Source organism: Anabrus simplex, chromosome 1 (genome assembly GCF_040414725.1).
Source record: "Anabrus simplex isolate iqAnaSimp1 chromosome 1, ASM4041472v1, whole genome shotgun sequence".
NCBI lineage: Eukaryota > Metazoa > Arthropoda > Insecta > Orthoptera > Tettigoniidae > Anabrus > Anabrus simplex.
In genome coordinates, this window is record NC_090265.1 from 514,066,114 (window position 1) to 514,086,896 (window position 20,783).

Below are 20,783 nucleotides of genomic sequence, written 5' to 3' on the forward strand. Positions count from 1 at the left end.
AATCAGTAACCTCAATCTTGTATTCAATAAGGTCAGTAACACCAAGAGTATCAGAGAACACCTCTGGAAACGACTGACACAACTTACGAATACTGTCAGCCTGCTCCTCAGGTAGATGTCTAAGGTCTAACAACATCTCATCCTGGGTAGGCGAAATAGATGAACATGATACAGAACTACATTTAAGTAAAGGGATTTTACAATTAGAAGCAAATTTGAATGTGCACGACTTGCTCTGAAGATCGAGCACTAGACCAGTATGGGACATGAAGTCGGCTCCCAATATAATGGGGCAAGACAAGTGATTAGCCACAAACAATTTTATTTTCCAAGTTAATTTAGAAATACGAATTTTGGCATTTAAGGAACCTAAAATTTCTAAAGGAGAAGAATTAGCCAAAACATATTGAACTGAAGATGAGCAATAGTCAGGAAGTTTACAAACAGTTTTCAATTTGGAGTACCATTCAGCCGAATTAATAGAACACACACTGCCCGAATCTAGTAAAGCTGTTACGGGTTCATTATTCACTTCAATTGTGAGAAAAGGAACAGGTGCGGGGGTATCCGTCACAATCCTAAGACATTCTTTAGGGCCTTCAAAAGCTAAATTCAAAAACTGAGTTTTCCTTGGGAATTCGGCAGTTTTACTTGGGGCTGAGCCTCGGAATGAAGAGTTGGTCGACTCAGCCGAAGCCACTAGTCATTTTTGATTGTTGTTGGAAGTTGCACCAGAAGTTGAGCAAGAGGGAGTGCTGTTCGAATTTGGGCAATTCTTGGCGATATGGGAAAACGCGCCGCATTTAAAACAACCTTGAGATGACCGCGCTCCATTCCTTGTCCCACTAGACTTAATCAATGGACATGTATTGCGAAGATGGTCAGGCGACCCGCAAGCATAACATTTACGGGATGTGACGGGTCGGCGAGGTGGAGGCCGAAAACTACTAGAGGATGGAGGGGGTTCTCTCGCGACACGCTAGGTATCGGCGTATCTAACTCCTTCGGCTGAGACAGCCATAGCCTCTAACTCGGCAAAAGTTTGCGGACGCGACGCGAAACACAAGTATGATGGAGAAATACCTTCCACTATGGCCTGAACAATTTGATCTTCGGGAAAATGAAGGGCAAATACCCTAGTATAGAATTTGATGTCTTGTATGAAGTCTGCCAGGTTTTCATCAAGTCGCTGCACTCTATAATAATACTTCTGAATTAGAGATGACCTAGCTCGAGCTGGAATAAAATTAGCTAACAGATGGGCGTGGAAGTCTTCTATGGATGACTGTTCGGCAATTGCCCTAACTATTTTGTCCGATAGAACACCAATAGAATACGGGTAAATAATCTGAAGGATTTGACATGGAGAAAGAGAAAAAACGAGGGCATGATCTTGGAACTCAACTAAAAACCTTAAGAAGGCAATGACATCGGTTGTGGAGTTAACAGAAAACTTTGAAATCCCTCTGAGTAACATAGCTAATGGATGGGGTAAACTGCTGAAACTAGGTGACATAGTAGAAAGGGGTCTAAGTGGTGGAGAAGCCGATTCCGAAGGTGCCCTATTTAACACAAAGGGTGGAATGGACGTGCGATGATCGGACTCAGTTTCTAATGGGGCAGATGTTCGTTGGGTAGTCGCCTCAGTACTACTTCCTTCCTCTTTAGAGGAATCCTCCACATTTACGATATTTACGACCATAGGCTGGTCGACTTTAGGAATAGCAGATCCAGATAACAAATGGCTAACTTTACTAGACATTTTAGACAAGTTTTCGGCAAGAACGCTAGCTTCTTTACCCTGAACGTCATTTAACTTCAGAGACAATAGATCACACACCCTATTATAAAAGTGGTACAACCTGGCCTGTACTCTTTTGAGTTGATTAGGAGATGGATCACTTACTTCAAAAAAACTAACTACAGATGCTAGCTCAGTAGTATTATCATTGATCGTGGGGAGAGCATCATCAATCTCTTTTTCTCCCAAAGTCGGGATGGTAATAGGCAAATCAAGGGAATCTTTTAGCTTATAAGTGTCTATCGCAACTGTGCCTCCAGATTGAACATTTCTAATGGTTAATTCATAGATTAATTCTTCCTTGCGCAAATAGCCGGGGTGGAGGACTTTGCGAGAGCCGGACATGATGACAAAAAAATTAGCAGTTTTGAAAAATGAGAAAGAAAAGTCCAGCGACAGAGAAAATTGTTAGAGTTCGAAAGCAAAGCAATGTTTAGCCATCAAAAGGGGCTAAATTGAGACCCATTCAACCACGCTCTGCTACCACTTGTTCCGAGGTATCTGTGGAACAGCAGAGGTGAAAGAAGGTGCTGGGGGGGAATAGGTCTCAACTTACAAAATTAAAGTTAATTTAAAACTTTAACAAAGGTTATATTTTCTTTTCAAGATAAATAAATAACAGAATATAACAGGTACCAAGTAGCAGATCAACAAATTAAGAAAGTACAATTACAGTTGTTACTGGATTTGGGCTTCGAGCCCCAGACTCACAGTCCTTGAGCTATAAGCCCAACTTTACCTATATACAAGGTACAACAAGGGGCAGAAAACCCCAATTATGCCGAGGAGCACTTGCTCCCAATTACCCAGTAAAGCCTCCTCGAGGCACACAGAAAATCCACTTTTAAGAAAGAGCAAACCCGCTCTCAAAGATCAAGCCTATTCAAAGGCCACACCAAACTCCACCTTCAATCTGCCCTCCAGGCACACAAGAACAGGGGTAATAATACCCAATCTACTGAGGCCTATTAAGTAAAGAAACAGGTCAATTACATGGCCCAAAATTCTGATTTGAATGGAGGCGTAACTTGCACTCCTAATACATTTTTAAAACCTATTCAGCCCTAGGCCGCTTATGCAAGGGCTAATCCCATACTAAAGAGGTGACTTATATAAGAAGACTTAATTACATTAAGAAAGGAAGAAACGGTTGTGAAAACAAAGTCACCTCAAAACATTAGGAGTGGGAGCTCGAGAGGGTTTAGCACTCTCTATCCCAATTTACAGTTAAAAAGCCAAAATTTGCCAAGAGTCTATTACATTTTGAGGATAGGTTACATGAGAAAGGTTTCGAACCTGCCCCGAGGGTTAAACTGCTGAGCTAGCAAAAAAATTAAGTTATTAAACGGCCACTACCTTGAGGATGAACTGCTGCCCGAAGAAAGAGGCGCTTCCCGCCCCCTGCTACATAATCACACTAGGAGAGATGTTACTGAAGTGGCCAGGAGACCAGAAAATCAGCAGTTTATATACCCTCATGGAAAATTCGAGACGTTTCATGAATGATTACAACCCGCCCACAAAATTTTATTGGGTAATAGCAAAAACTAATACACCAGACGAAGAAGAAACACCTTATTGGTGGAAAATTAATTACAGAAATTCCTCATTGGTCAAATTCAAAACTGGCGGAAAGAGAAGGGTTATACTGCCAACCCAAACAATGACTGAAAGATATTTAACAAAGAACAAACTTATGAATAGCAAATTTCTTCAAAAAAGTTCCTTCACTTCGCACTAGGGTGCACAATTGTAGTTCTTAAGTAGTGCCATCTAGAAGAGAATCTTCATACTTCTTACTACAGAGAAAACAAAAACAAATCGAAATCAACATAGTTCAGAACACTTCAAAATTTACAGTAAAGACATCTTCTGAGAAATCTTAGAATTAATGTGGTTGTTAAAGTTCAGGCTTTCTCCAGTAGAGGACTTTCAACTGGCGCAATGTTTTGAATTAACGGCGTGGAGGTGTACCGCCCGGTACAATTATTATTATTATTATTATTATTATTATTATTATTATTATTATTATTATTATTATTATTATTATTGTTGTTGTTGTTGTTGTTGTTGTAGTTGTTGTTGTTGCATCGCTGTGAAGACCCATTAGACATAGTGTGCCAGGAAATCAATACCAAGAGCATTGTGTAATTTGTATGAAATATAAATTTGTGTTTTGAACATGAAGTTTCACTAAAAATTGTTCATGGCAACGGAGCAAAATTACCTAATAGATTTACACAGGGAAGTAATTAATAACAAGGTTATGATAGCCATCGATGGCAATGCATTAATCCTGAGGCCATGGGGGTCCAAAAATGTTAAATAAATTTGTAGGGTAAAATATCACTATCCCAAACTAATGAAAAGATTCGACAAGGAAATAAAAATACGTAAAGATAAGCAAATAAAGAAATAAGTTATAATCAAAACAAAAGAACTAACCCTCGTAAGTTATGCATCAGTTAGAATTATAACAACTGAAGAGGGAGGGGAAGGAGAGGGGGGAGTTGTAGAAGATACGTGGTCTAATGTTCTAAGGGGAAGGAGATTGCAGGCTAAGGGCTCTATTCAGGATCAGAATTCAGGACAGGTGTCTGTGGAAATCGGTACGAGTCACTCCAGGTAGAACAACAGAGGGAAGATGAGGGACATGGAACTATTGCTGAGATATGTGGAAGTAGGAGGAAAGGAAAAGGTAGGAGAGGGAAATGTAGAGTAGAGGATAGGAAAAGACAGGTGGAACAAGGTTGTGGGAAGGAGAAAAGGGAGGAGGAAGTAGCTTCTGCAGCTGTCACAAAAGATAGGGCTGACCAGGAGGGGAGGGGATCAAATGAGGTGGGTAGAGTTGAGGCTCTGGTCATGGGGGATTCCATCGTTAGACACATGGTGAAAGTGTGTGGAGGAAAGGGAACCAGGGTAGAGTGTTATCCAGGAATTAGGTTGAGGCAGATGTTGAGGAAAGTAGAAGAGAGGGAGGAGGGGAAGGAGAAGGTGGTAGTGTTTCACGTTGGTACTAACAACGTAAGGCAAGCTGATATAAGTACCAACATAGTTGGGGATGTGTGGGATGTGGTAAATGCAGCAAGGTTGAAGTTAAGAAAGTGGAGATTGTTATCAGTGGAATACTGTGTAGAAGGGGTACTGCCTGGAGGGTGATTGGGGATTTAAATGCGACTATGGAGTGGGTATGTGGGGAAAATGGGAGTGAAATTTCTAGATCCTAATGGGTGGGTAAGAGATAGGGATCTGCGCTCAGATGGCTTCCACTTAAACCGCAGTGGTACGTATAAGTTAGGAAATTTGTTTGGAAGGGTAGTAGGGAGGTACATTCAGGGAAATGGGGTGGCCTAGGGAGCGGTGATAAGGGAACAGTGAACTGGAAATCAAGTAGGGATGACATAAAAATGTTAGTGTTGAACTGTAGAAGTATTTTAAAGAAAGGAATAGAATTAATTTAATAGATATATATTTAGCAGATATTGTAATAGGAGTTGAATCATGGCTGAGAAATGATATATTGGATGCAGAAATTTTCTCACGGAACTGGAGTGTGTATCGTAGAGACAGGATAGGAATGGTGGGAGGGGAAGTATTCATTCTGGTGAAAGACGAATTTGTAAGCTACGAAAAAGTTAAAGATGAGAAACATGAAATGATACGTGTAAGGCTCTTTTCTAAAGATAATAGGCAACTTGATATATTTGGAGTGTACAGACCGGGAAAGGACAGCGCTGACGTGGATTCAGAATTATTTGATAAGATAATCAGATATGTGGGAAATGACATGGAAAGGAATGTGATTGTAGTGGGAGATCTCAATTTACCAAATGTCAATTGGACGAATGACAGGAAGCATGACCAACAAATGGCAAATAAGTTATATGAGAAGGACAGCTGTTCAGAAAGTGATGAACCAACTAGAGGGAAGAATATTCTGTACGTGGTGCTGGTAAAATCAGATGAGCTCTTATGAGAAACCAAAGTAATAGATGGTATTAGTGATCACGAAGCTGTTTTTGTCGTAGCTAAAAATAAATATAGAAAGGAATGTCTTAAAATTAGGACTGTTAGGCAGTACCATATGGCTGATAAAACAGGCATTAGGGAGTTTTAAAAAAGTAACTATGATCAGTGGAAAACAGTAAATAAAAACATAAACAGACTCTGGGATGTGTTTAAAGCAATTGTTGAGGAATGTGAATACAGGATTATACCTTTAAAGGTGGTAAGGAATAGTAAATACCTGCTATATTTTAACAGAGAAGTAAAGAGACTAAGGAGGAGGTGCAGATTAGAAAGAAATAGAGTTAGAAATGGCTGTGGAAGTAAGGAGAAATTGAAGGAACTTACTAAGAAATTGAATCTTGTAAAGAAGTCAGCTAAGGATAACATGATGGCAAGCATAATTGGCAGCCACACAAATTTTAGTGAAAAATGGAAGGGTGTATATAGGTACTTTAAGGCAGAAACAGGTTCCAAGAAGGACATTCCAGGGATCATTAATGAATGAAGGGAGCATGTATGTAAGGATTTTCAAAAGGCAGAAGTATTCAGTCAGCAGTATGTAAAGATCGTTGGTTACATGGATAATGTCCAGGTAGAGGAGGTGACTAATACTAAAGAAGTAAGATATGATTTTGGGGGTTATAATAAAGACAGTTAGTTGGGATATAGTACCATATCTGAAGTACTTATTTGATTATTGTTTGCATGAAGGAGCTATACCAAATGAATGGAGAGTTGCTGTAGTGGCCCCTGTGTATAAAGGAAATGGTGATAGGTATAAAGCTGAAAATTACAGGCCAGTCAGTTTGACATGCATTGCATGTAAGATTTGGCAAAGCATTCTTTCTGATTATATTAGACATGTTTGCAAAATTAATAACTGGTTTGATAGAAGGCAGTTCAAGTTTAGAAAAGGTTATTCCTCTGAAGCTGAACTTGTAAGATTCCAGCAAGATATAGCAGATATAGTCAAATGGATTGTATCGCGATTGACCTGTCTAAGGCATTTGATAGGGTAGATCATGGGAGACTACTGACAAAACCAAGTGCAATAGGACTAGACAAAAGAGTGAATGAATGGGTGGCTATATTTCTAGAAAATAGATCTCAGATAATTAGAGTAAGTGAATCCTTATCTGTCCCTGTAATAATTAAGAGGGGAATTCCTCAAGGCAGTATTATTGCATCTTTATGTTTTCTTATATATATTAACCCAGCAACGCCATGCTGTACCGTATAGTACTAGTACCAAGGAGCTGATTATATTATCAAATAATTACGAATCAGCGTCAGCACTACCCTTTCCCGGTCTGTACATTTCAGAGACATCAAGTTGCCTATTATCTTTAGAAATGAGCGTTACACCTAGAATTTCATGTTTGTCATCTTTAACTTTTTTGTAGCTTACAACTTCTTTTACCAGAATGAATACTTCCCTCCTACCACTCCTATCCTATCTCTACGATTCACACTCCAATTCCGTGAGAAAATTTCTGCATCCATTATATCGTTTCTCAGCCATGATTCAGTTCCTATTACAATATCTGGTAAGTATATATCTATTAAATTACTTAATTCTAATCCTTTCTTTACAATACTTCTACAGTTCAACAGTAACATTTTGAAGTCATCCCTACTTGACTTACAGATCCCTGTACCCTTATCACAGCTACTAGACCACTCTGTTTCCCTGAATGTACCTCCCTATGACCCTGCTAAAAAATTACCTCACTTATACGTATCACTGTGGTTTAAGTGAAGGCCATCTGAGCACAGATTCCTATCTCCTACCCACCCATTAGGATCTAGAAATCTCACTCCCAGATTCCCACATACCCACTCCATAGTCTCATTTAAATCCCCAATCACCTTCCAGTCAGTATCCCTCCTACACAGTATTTCACTGATAACAATCTCCGCTTCTCTAAACTTCACCCGTGGTGCATTTATCAGATCCCACATGTCCCCAGCTATGTTGGTACTTACACCTGCTTGCCTTACATTGTTGGTACCAACGTGAAACACTACCACCTTCTCCTTTCCCTCCTCCTTCTCTTCTACTTTCCTCAACATCTGCCTCAACCTAATTCCTAGATAACACTCTGCCCTGGTTCCCTTTGCTCCACACACTTTCCCCATATGTCTAACTGTGGATTCCTCCATGACCAGAGCCTCAACCTTACCCACTGCATTTGATCCCCTCCCCTCCTGGTCAGCCCTATCTTTTGTGACAGATGCAGAAGCTACTTCCTCCTCCATTTTCTCCCTCCCATGACCCTGTCCACCTGTCTTTTCCTATCCTCTACTTCACATTTCCCTTTCCTACCTTTTCCCTTCCTCCTACGTCCACACTTCTCAGCAACAGTTCCCTATTCCTCATCTTGCCTCTGTTGATCTACCCGCAGTGACTTGCAATGATTTCTGACAGACACCTGTCTTGAATTCTGATCCTGAATAGAGCCAATAGCCTGCAATATCCTTCCTCTTAAAACATTAGACCACCTGTCTTCTACAGTTCTCCCATTTCCTTCCCATCCCTCTTTTATGCCCGCTGTATCCTGTACATTGTTTGAGGGAGGTATACATTCCTTTCTGTCTTCTGAGAGAATCCTAATTATCACCCTGAAAATCTTCAACTCCTCCTTCGTTCTCATTAATGCCTGGACACATTCACAGTCCTATAATTGCACTCCTTAGCCATTTTTAACATAAAAATGGAAAGAAAAGGAAAAAATAAAATAACTTATTCTGTTCAAAAAAATTAAAGGAAAGCACAAGCACAAGATAGTACACAAGTATCACACAACAATAAGGTAATTAATATACTGCTACTCTACAATACTACTTAGTTGTACTATATTTTTATCCTACAACACCTTAACAGGATAAAAACTGCTGTTAATTACTGAATACCGAAAGGAATACACAAGAATTACACAATTTTAAACTGCAGTTATTCCTGTCCTAATTTCTACAACAGAATTCTAGTAAGAGTGTTTGTACAACTACTTATACTATAATACACAAATATTTTACATTAATAGAAGAAGCATGCTAATTGCTAATAAGATACTACAATACACTACAATAATTTTAAACTATGTTCAGAGTATCCTAATTACAATTTGTTATTACTAAGCACAAACAGAATGAAAATTGCAAGTTTCAAATTTGCAAGAACTACTCAAAGATTATCAACAAAGCCAAATACGTAGACCAATTATTATTAGTAGACTACTATTTTATCCTACTCTGCTCTAATAGATACACACGTACCTTAATGAAGGCCGCGGCTGTTACCTTCTCAATCTCCCACCCTTCCATCGGCAAAAACCTTCGACGTATTAGTGCAATGTTAAAAAAATAACAAAATGAAAAGAAGATACACACGAATATACCAGGCAAGATACTAATATACTGTATCTACATCACAATTCTCAACTGAAATATGGTTGTATGATTTTTACAGCTGGTGGATTACTATTATTTTCCTTACTATGCAGGACAAAGAATAAAAGTATCCTTAAATGCTGAAAAATAAGAGGTTTTCTACGATAATTTCTCAAACAAATGTGTCAATACTATGCTGGGGACTTGAATTGCAATATTTTTTGGATATACGCATTTGATTAACTGATTAGCCGGTTCGAGTCCCGTTGGTCGAAAAAATTTTCACCATCAGAATGTTGGCCGGCAGGGTAGGGGAGGTGGTGGTATACAATTTCTAATCACTAGATTGCGTGCCAAAAGCCTGGATTAAATTCCAAACCTCTCCGCAGTGCTCATATGGAGTGAGGGCATATGACGCTGTTGATGGTGATTCGTCCGTCGGATGGGGACGTTAAGCCTTGAGCAGACCCCTTGGTGCTATTCGACAGGAGTAGGCTATGTGCCGGCACCGGGTTTCACCCTCTCCCTACTCTCATATATCACGTCATTCATTTCATCTCTCATTAACTCCTCTGATGAGGTTGACGTCAGGAAGGGCATCCGGTCATAAAAAACCGCCACGACAAATTCATCTCACCTCATACCCGACCCCGTGGGGAAACGGGACAAGGGTTGGACAAACAACAACATTAACTTATTAACTTTTACTTGAATTCTATTGATTGGGCTATGGTGGCCTAGGTCCTGTTCATGCTGTTGGAAAGGATCTGAGCTACAGGTTTGGCAGTACTGTCAGCACTACTGTAGAGTGCATGCTTGTTGCCTGCTTTGAGCTAATTCAAGTGAATATTTAGCTTCCACAACTGCATAGACTTAAAACAAACTCTCTGCTTATTTAGGGAGTGTTGAGTACATATAGTTGTGATTCATTCATAGAATGTTTTAATGACTGTTTTAAGAAAATATTTTGTCTCTTTGTGTTAGCAGTGTTGTGTGTGGGTATTTGATACTTACATTTATTTAAAACACAGTTTTGTAAAATACTGCCATTAGTACTTAAGAAAGAGTTGAGTGTCTGTTTTTTAAAATTATGGCACCTATTTATGTGCTTATTTTTAACATTGCACAACCTAAATTTAGAAATGAATAAAGTGTGATAAATATACTGATTACTGTTTATAAGGCCCTGAGTTCCACAAATGTTAAATATTTTAAAATAATTTTAAGTGTTTGATTTTTAAGTTCATGAGTTATTTAATCTCCCATTATTACCAATTCCTTGTCTTCTGTGCACTGCTCTAGTTTCCAAAACCTCTTCTAGACACTCTTCCGCACTACCTGTCAGAAATGTATGAAATTTTTTGCTCCACTCTCAAATCCAAGTCTGCTTTTTATTCTATTAACTATTAATTATTGCAATTTTTGTGACATGTGATTGCCCACTTTTTGCAGTTCCTGTAGGACACCAAGTACTGTGCATCACCTCCTAGGTATGCCCTAGCATTTTCTGAATCCATGATCCACCAAATTACATCATATAGGCCATTAATTCAATGGGCTTGCCACACTCAAAGGCATTTTAGAGCTACTGCCAGCAGATGATCAGGTCATTCCTAATGTGGTTTACAGATGCCTTGCACAGCTGCCCCTAACCTGGGAAGAGATGCTGTTTGATAGGTTCCAGTGCAATTTCCTACATGGCGGTGACCATCACCCCATGTAAGGAAACCTACTCAAAGCCATTGGTCCCATTAGGGATTTGGGTTATTTACCACCGCCCAAAACCCGACATTGAGATGCGGGCCGTATGGTCTACTCCATTATTGCAGAGGGGATGACTGGCTAAACATTTATATAAAATACTACAGAGGAATCATCCGTATTTCATATGTAGTCAAGATACAGTATCAGACAGACGGACGGATGGGCAGTTAAAGAGATAAGAAAGAGAAAGGGATTAAAAGAGAAGGAAACAATGGACAAATTTCAAGGAGATCTGAAAAAATGGAATCTATGCAATAAAGAAGAGAAATGGACAAATTTCAAACATGAATTCGTGAAAGGAATGACAAGGTAAGGAAAGCAGTAAGAGAGAAGCAAATCACTTGGAGAATGTGAAAAGGAAGCAGAAATGCAGAGAATAGGCAAAGATATCAAGAAGTCATGAAAGTGTGGTAGAATGTTGTACAAGATGAGAAAAGATGATGCTGGGAAATATTTTTTTTTTCTTTTTTTGCTAGTTGCTTTACGTCGCACCGACACAGATAGGTCTTATGGCGACGATGGGACGGGAAAGAGCTAGGAGTGGGTAGGAAGTGGCCGTGGCCTTATTTAAGGTACAGCCCCACCATTTGCCTGGTGTGAAAATGGGAAACCATGGAACACCATTTTCAGGGCTGCCGACAATGGGGTTCGAACCTACTATCTCTCGAATACTGGATACTGACCGCACTTAAGCAACTGTAGCTATCAAGCTCGGTCTGGGAATATTTCACAGACACTGTGTAGGAGGATGTTCAAGAAAGTAAAAGTGTTGTATGGGTTGGTAAAAAACAGAGTAAAAATAAGAGAGGGTACAAAGTGTGTAAGGACAGAGCAGGACATACTTTGACACAAGCAGAGGATGTACTCCACAAATGGGATGAGTGTTAAAAAAAAAAAAAAAAGATTCACACACAGAACTAGCTATTGAAAGGGAGCATAAAGAAATAATGGTTGAAGAAGAATAAGAGGAATATATAACAGTGCTAGAAAGAGAAAAGGCTGTATGAAAGATGAAATGTGACATTGTTCCTGGAGTAAATCAGGTAGCTAAAGAAATGATAAAGGCAGCAGGCCCAGTAGGAGCATAAAGATTGTATGGAATATTTAGAAGGATATGGAAGAAAAACTAAATCTCTGAAGTTTGGAGTAAGGGTCTATAAATCCCATTATTCAAGAAAGGTGAGGAGGAGGCATGTAACAACCAGTCCCTTATTTCACATGTAGTCAAGATATTGGAAGAAAATTGGGGATGAAATTAGAAAAGAACAACAATATGGCTTTAACACTTTCACTACCTACCAGAGCAAATTTGTGTACATGTCCATGGAAACCAGGCATTATCTGTGATATTTAAATTTATTTTGTGTTTTAATTATGTTACACACTTTAATTTTAAAGGTCTATTCTTCTGCAATAACACATAAATTTAAAAAACACAGTTATTTCCAATAATTCTCAAATTTTATGGGGGTATTTTCAACCATGTAAATGTCACAAAAAAAGTACAGCAAAGGATCACTGTTCATAAAATTGTATCATTTCACTTATTATCACTAAACCCATGGTGCAACAGCTCTACCGAGCAGATGCTGCTCAGCCCGAAGGCCCGCAGAATACGAGGTGTCATGTGATCTGTATGACAAATCCTCTCAGCTGTTATTCTTGGCTTTCTAGACTGGGGCCACCATCTCATTGTCAGACAGCTTCTCAACTGTAATCACATAGACTGATTAGACCTCAAACCAGCCCACAGATCCAGGTAAAAATCCATGACGTGACCGGAAATTGAACCCAGGGCCTCGGGGTAAGAGGCTGAAATGCTACCCCTAAACCGTGGGGCCAGCACACTTATTATCACTATGGATGGAGTTTATAGCGTGTTTTACACCATTATCATTAGTTTTAGATAAATTACTACATGGAATCATACTTGTTTCTTCGTGAAATAAATTTTGAAGTATTACTCTATACACAGCGCAACACCGCACTGTTCACACAAGTGGCACGTCTCCTTCACGAGATGCTTTACCACTTGATTTCATAATTCTTGCACTGTAAATGTGGTATATGCTAGCAGCATACTTCTTGGTTGTAGAAGAATGTACTCAAGCCACTAACTATGCATAAGCCTGGAGTTAATTTGAGTGATCAGCGCATCCAGTATAACCCGTTTGGAGACAGAACTGTGAAATGGTGGAAGAAATTGTACTGTTTTGTAAACACTCATTATTTTGTTATACCCTGTTTATTGTTTAGTATTTTTCAATTTCATACCTTAAAATATACCAGCATCATCATATCCCAAATCATCCACATTGTCATCTGTATTAGCAAAACAGTCCTCAATAGTATGCCGCGATAAACTTTGGCACGCTTCCATTTCCACTCACGCGCCCACGGTGAAGTGATGCAATAACACTGCCATAAGAAAAGCACAGGCTTGCTCAGTATCATTACTAACAATATGTGGCATAATCTCCAGCCCCATAGAAACACTCCTTAGCAAAATCACATTCGTTTAAATGAGCGACCTCGTAGAAACTACGGGGTTGGCAATTTTCGGGAGGGAGGCGGCCCGTGAAATCTACGTGCTTGGTTGCGAGAGTGTTAGGAAATACAGACCAATATTCAATTTCATCTACATGTTAAGGCTCATGGTAGAGAAGAGATGACTAAGCGAGTCGTCTGTGCAGTTAGGGTCGCACAGCTGTGAGCTTGCATTCGAAAAACCTGAGGATGGTTTTTTGTGGTTTCGCATTTTCACACCAGGAAAATGCTGGGGTTGTACCTTAATTAAGGCCATGGCCGCTTCCTTCCCACTCGTAGCCCTTTCCTATCGCATCATCGTCATAAATCTTATCTGTGTCGGTGTGACTTAAAGCAAGGAGTTTGGGAAAGATTTGTTGATGCAGTTTAAAGTCATTGAGAAGGCTCTATGACAGTATACTAAGGCAGTTGGATTGGAATACCCAGAAGGAAAAACAAGTAGAGAGAAAAGAAGTGCAAATGAGAAAAGCTTTATACAAAATATGGCTTTTAGTGCCAAGAGTGTCTGAAGATATGTTCAACTTGCCTGGAGCAGGTCTTTCTATTTGACGTCCATGAGGAACTTGCATGTCTGAGCTTGAGAAGATGATAATGAGGTGGGGAGCGGGTGAATCCCACTGTCGGTACATAGCCTACCCCTGTTGAATAACACCAAGGGGTCTGTCACGGCTTAACACATTGCTGACAGGTACTCCTCACACTGCCCTTTCCCAGTGCCCGGCTGTTTCCTGAGCAACATAACACAAAAGCACATGCATAGAATCAAATGAGCCTGGATTCACTGACTTTATACTGGTTGTGATAACATTTATGGAAACCTCCTCAAGAAGTCCTAATAATGTTTTTTGGTGTGGTAAGTTGTGTAGCAATGACTTTGGCGAATGGGCACATGGCAGCTTACATAGATTTCATGTTGTTTTGAAGCCCTTTCATTGGAAGAACTTCCTGGTTTCACATTGTTTTGAAGTAAAGGTAGCATGGAAAAAACAAAACCTTCAGCACCAAGATTCTATCAACCTTGACTGCTAGTTAGTTTTAGAAGTTTCAACAGATTTCACTGAATGTACAAGTCTCGTGAACATGAGTTAACTTGAGTCCTGTCAGCAATGTGTTTAAGTCCCCATCCAATGGACAAATCCCCATCAATGGCACCATATGCCCTTACTCCATGTGAACACTGTGGAGAAGTTTGGAACTGAATCCAGACTTTTGGTACTTAAGCTAGTGATTAGAAATTGTATACCTTCACCTCTCCTACCCTCCCAGCCAACATTCTGAGGATAAAAATATTTTCCACTAACAGGACTCAAACAGGCTAACCATGATGTCAGACCATAGAGATTTGACGCCTTAACAATCGTGGCCACCGGACGAGTGTACTGTTCATTATCACAGACATGACGCTCTTCATCAGTGATGTGGATTAAATCCATAAGTATACAAAACAGAATATGGCAGGAAACACAGTGAAGGCCGTACTGTTTGCAAATGATGTGGTGGTATGGGAAGAAACTGAAATCGAAGTACAAGAACAAGTTAATGAATGGGATCAGGTGATACAAGAGTTTGGAATGAGAATAAGCATAGAGAAGTGAAAAGCAGTAGTGATGATAAAGAAGTAAGAAGGGAGAAAATAGAAATACATGGAAAACTAGTAGAAGTTGCAAAAAGTTTCAAATACATTAAAATTGCAATCAAAGAAGATGGGACGATAACTAAGGAAACTGGAAATACAGTAGAACAACCAAATGGCTTTTCCCAGAGTTTGAGGAGTATATGATACTGTGGAACCAAGAAGTTCCAAGGAAATATAACTAAGTTCTGTATTCGATTATCATGAACTGATATTGGTGCATGCACCAGGTACATGGATGACAACAACAAAACTGAATAAGAGTAGAGTTCTGGCAGCCATGATGAAATTCGTGAGAGGTAATGTTGGGAAGACAAGAAAATATAAAATAAATGAAGAGATTAGAAAGAAGATAGGAGTTTCAAAACTACAGGACTGGATAGAAGCAGACAAGCTGGAATAGCATGGACACATGAGCAAATGGGGAAAGATCGAGTTCCAAGGAAAGTATTCAAACAGAAACCAACAGGAAAAAAAAACCACAAAGAAGGCTTCAGAAGAGCTGGATGGATACAGTGGAGGAGAGGAAGAAAGCCGAAAGAAATATTGGAGGCAGGAAAAGAGTGGTGGAGGGACAGGCAATGATAGAGGTACTTGATTTGTAACTCATCCCAGGAGGGAACTGAAAGAGAAGAAAAAAAGAAGAAGAAGAAGAAGCTATTTAACTTTCCAGGGCTAGCAAATTCTAAGAGGTGTGTGACAAAAACACTGAATCTCGTTTTGGTTCCACATACCTGTTCATGGTTATACTGTACATACAATATTTCCTCAAGCAATCACCACTGATCTGGATTTAGGGCTGACACCCAGGTGGAAGTCTTTTGTGTATTTTGTCTTCTCTTAAATGGTTAAATGTCCATCCTATCTTGGTTAACCTTTGTTCATTGCCAACCTACCCATATTAAGTCTGCAAGACCTAGAGAGATATTAATTATCCTTCCTTATCTTTACCTGATCCCTTAATTTTTCTCTTTCCTTGCATTAATGCAAATGTATGTCTGGAAATCTTAATGCTTTTCTTTTTGAAATAACCACAAAATCTTTCAAACACAAACAGTAATCCAAACCTTATTACGAGGTAGGTTTAGTTTAAACAAATGGTCCAGAAAAGCAAATAGGTGATAATGTTTATGACCCACACTCTTTACATTTTTACTTCTAAAGAAATCAAAAGTTTAAGAAATGAAACCATGCAGTGTGGAAATTTGTCCCCTATAAACCCTACAAGTTATTACCTCTAGTTAATTGCAGGTCATGAAAAATTGAAGACTGTTTTGTTGTTTTGTGCAGGTGGTGGGTGTAGAACAAGAGAATGTTTCCAAGGAGAAAACAGTAGCTGCTGAGGAAGAAGCAAAGGTGCGTGTGATAGAAGAAGATGTGAGTGTCAAACAAAAAGTTTGTGAAGAAGATTTGTCCAAGGCTGAACCAGCTTTAATTGCAGCTCAGGAAGCTCTCAATACCCTCAACAAAAACAACCTTACTGAACTGAAGTCTTTCGGAACTCCACCACCTGCTGTGGTGAACGTGACTGCTGCAGTGTTGGTTCTTTTTGCTCCTAAGGGTAGAGTGCCCAAAGACCGAAGCTGGAAAGCTGGAAAGGTGATGATGGGAAAAGTCGATACTTTTCTGGATAATCTGATACACTACGATAAAGAAAATATACATCCAGATGTTTATAAAGCTGTACAAGAGTACATTAAAGATCCAGAATTTGAGCCTGACAATATTCGCAGTAAATCAATTGCTGCTGCAGGTCTTTGTGCCTGGGTCATAAACATCATTAAGTTCTACGACATATATGTTGTTGTGGAACCCAAACGACGAGCACTGGCTGCTGCAAATGCAGAATTGGCTGCAGCTCGTGAGCGCCTTAGTTTCCTTAATGAACAGATCCAATCCCTTGAAGAGAAGTTGTCTATTCTGACTCATGAATTTGAATCAGCAGTTGCAGCAAAAGTCAAATGTCAACAAGAAGCTGATGCAACTGCCCTGACTATTGATTTAGCTAATAGGCTTGTGAATGGGCTTGCATCAGAGAATGTGAGATGGCGAGAGAGTGTGGCCCAGTTTAAGAAAGCAGGTGTGACACTTCCAGGAGATGTTCTCTTAGTGACAGCCTTCATATCATATGTAGGATGCTTTACTCGGAGATACCGCGTAGACTTACAGAACAAACTCTGGCTTCCATTCCTGAAGCAGCTCACACCAGCCATTCCTCTCACTGAAGACTTAGATCCACTTTTACTGCTCACAGATGATGCTCAGGTTGCTACTTGGAACAATGAGGGATTACCTAGTGACCGAATGTCCACAGAAAATGCCACTATACTTGTAAATTCTGACCGCTGGCCATTAATGATTGATCCTCAACTACAGGGAATCAAGTGGATAAAGAACAAGTATGGAGACAAACTGAAAGTTGTACGACTTGGCCAAAGATCCTATTTAGATGTCATTGAGGCAGCGTTATCTGATGGTGATACAGTTCTTATTGAAAACATTGGTGAAACAGTGGATGCTGTGTTGGACCCATTATTAGGACGAAATCTCATCAGAAAAGGGAGAGCTATCAAGATAGGTGACAAGGAAATGGATTACAATTCTAAATTTCGTCTCATCCTGCATACCAAACTGGCCAATCCTCATTACAAACCTGAGATGCAAGCACAGACAACACTAATTAACTTTACAGTAACACGTGATGGCCTGGAAGAGCAACTGTTAGCAGAAGTGGTAAAAGCAGAGCGACCAGACCTGGAGAAACTCAAAGCAGTCCTGACCAAGCAGCAGAATGATTTCAAGATCACACTCAAAGTTTTGGAGGATGACTTACTTCACCGTCTGTCTTCTGCTGGGGATGACATTCTTAAAGACACAGCACTGGTTGAGAACTTGGAGACTACTAAGAAGACAGCAGCAGACATTGAAGTACAGGTAGCTCAGGCAAAGGTTACATCTGTTCAGTTGGATGAGGCTCGTGAACAGTATCGTCCTGCAGCCACGAGAGCCTCCCTTTTGTATTTTATACTCAATGATCTTCATAAGATAAATCCAATCTATCAATTCTCATTGAAAGCTTTCAGTGTCGTCTTCCAGAATGCTATTGCCCTAGCTCCCAAAGCTGATAACTTGAAGGTTAGAGTAGTCAATCTACTAGATTGCATTTCTTTCTTTGTTTTCATGTACACAAGTCGTGGTTTATTTGAATGTGACAAACTCATCTTCATGTCTCAAATGGCAATACAAATCTTGCTAAATAACCGAGAGATAGAACCTGCTGAGCTGGATTTCCTTCTACGGTTTCCAGCAGCTGCTAATGTCACCAGTCCTGTGGATTTCTTGAGCAATACGTGCTGGGGAGGAATCAAGACTCTCTCCACCATGGACGACTTCAAGAATCTCGATCGTGACATAGAGGGTTCTGCCAAGCGCTGGAAAAAAATTGTGGATTCAGAATGTCCAGAGAAGGAAAAGTTTCCACAGGAATGGAAAAACAAAACACACCTGCAAAGGCTGTGTATGATGCGTGCCTTGAGACCAGATAGAATGACTTATGCAATGAAGGGATTTATTGAAGATAAATTGGGTACAAAATATACAGAGGCCCGGAGTATTGAATTTGCGAAATCATATGAGGAGATGAGTTCAACTACACCAGTGTTCTTTATCTTATCACCAGGGGTGGATCCATTAAAAGATGTTGAAGCACTTGGCAAGAAAAAAGGCTTCACATTTGATAAAAAGAACTTCCACAATGTGTCCCTAGGACAAGGTCAGGAGCCAGTAGCAGAAGAAGCAATGGACATTGCTGCTCGCCGAGGACATTGGGTTATTCTTCAAAACATCCATCTTGTTAAAAACTGGCTTGCCTCCCTTGAGAAGAAGATGGAGCAGTGTAATGAGATGGCTCATAAAAAATTCCGTCTCTTTATGAGTGCTGAACCAGCACCTTCTGCTGAGTTTCATATCATACCCCAAGGAATCCTTGAATCTTCAATCAAAATCACCAATGAGCCTCCAACTGGCATGCTGGCCAATATTCATAAAGCACTTGATAATTTCACTCAAGAAACACTGGAGATGTGTAGTAAAGAAGCTGAGTTCAAAGCCATCCTCTTTGCCCTTTGCTACTTTCATGCTGTGGTTGCTGAACGCAGGAAATTTGGTGCTCAAGGATGGAACCGGGTCTATCCATTCAATGTGGGTAAGTTGTCATTTTGAATAAGGTTAACCCATTCAGAACCATTGTCCTCTGAAATGTACACTGATGTTTGCATAGTTTGCTAATACTTCATATGTCAGTTCATAACTTTTGAAATGGCTTGACCTTCTTTGTTTCTGATTTTGATAACTTACTTTCATCCTTGGGGACTTAGAGTATGTAGAATAGTACACATACAATAGTTTGCACCAGGTAAGGAAAACCAGTTATTCCTATTGTACGAGTGATGTTAAATTATACTTTAGAACAGCTACTTTCTAAAGCACTGGGCGAGTTGGCCGTATGGTATGCACTAGCCATGCGTCTTGGTGGGTGTGCTATTTACCAACTGATGAGCCCAACTTAGCATACTGGGGCAAAACACTGGCAACCAGAAGTGAGTTAGCTGGAAAATGTATAATGTCCAATAACGGACCATTTATATTGGTATTGTGAGCTTGCATCCGGGAGATAGTGGGTTCGAACCCCATTGTCGGCAGCCCTGAAGATGGTTTTCCATGGTTTCCCATTTTCACACTATTTTCCTTCCCACTCCTAGCCCTTTCCTATCCCTTCATTGCCATAAGACCTATCTGTGTTGGTGCGATGTAAAGCCAATTGTAAAAAAAATAAAACTTTTAAAAACTACAACTTATGCCTTATAAAACCTAATGTGGCAAGTTGTCAGGGTCCTTAAAACTAAAATGGTTACTCAGAGAGGTAAAAAACTAAATTTATTAAACTGCTACATACAGTTACTTACAAGTGCATTTATGTTTGAGTTTTCCACTTCACCTGTTTGTACTCACTCATTCACTCTGCTGATAACACACTCTAGCATATCAAACTCCTTCTCTTCAACATACATTGTCATCCTGAGAGTAGTTCGGTTCAGAGGTTGCCACACTTCCCACAATAAAGACCGTGTTACTCCTCGCTGATGCACTCCCGAATTATTTTTTAATTTCTTTTATCTAAAGCCATCTATTTACAGTTTTGACTCAGTTAATTTATAATGGTTAGGTTCTTCAGTCTGCCTAAAGTAATTTAGAATAAATAAATATATAAACTACCTGAAAAATAAAATGTATGGTAACAGTTTTATACATGAAAAAGAAACAACTAAATTAAAATAGAATGACATGTTTTGTTCTTGAAAGAACATCATCAGATTCTATCAAATCACACTCAAATATTTAGAAACGTGTAAACTTGAAATGAGGAAATTATATTACTGAAGTCTTCACTTCTCTCCAATCAAAGCATAGAATGCAAGTTGATATAGTACTGGTACTCTGTCAATGGCGTGAGTCCAGCTGGCTAGTTAGTCCATTGACCCACCAAGTTACAATGTAAATAAATTTCTCGACAAAATGTTAAAAGAAAAATTTAAAACAATAGGTTGATTAAAAACACATTAGAACTAACCAAAAATTAAA

At 39.5% G+C, this 20,783-nt stretch overlaps 1 protein-coding gene across 1 annotated transcript in view; it reads left to right on the plus strand.

Moving 5' to 3' along the window:
• The window catches only part of LOC136875368 (dynein beta chain, ciliary), a 782,313-nt gene that overhangs the window by 707,187 nt on the left and 54,343 nt on the right, over positions 1-20,783 (plus strand). The window contains exon 48 of the mRNA XM_067148948.2: positions 16,434-19,347. Within this exon, the coding sequence (XP_067005049.2) occupies positions 16,434-19,347 (2,914 nt within the window). The remainder of the gene's footprint in view (positions 1-16,433; positions 19,348-20,783) is intronic.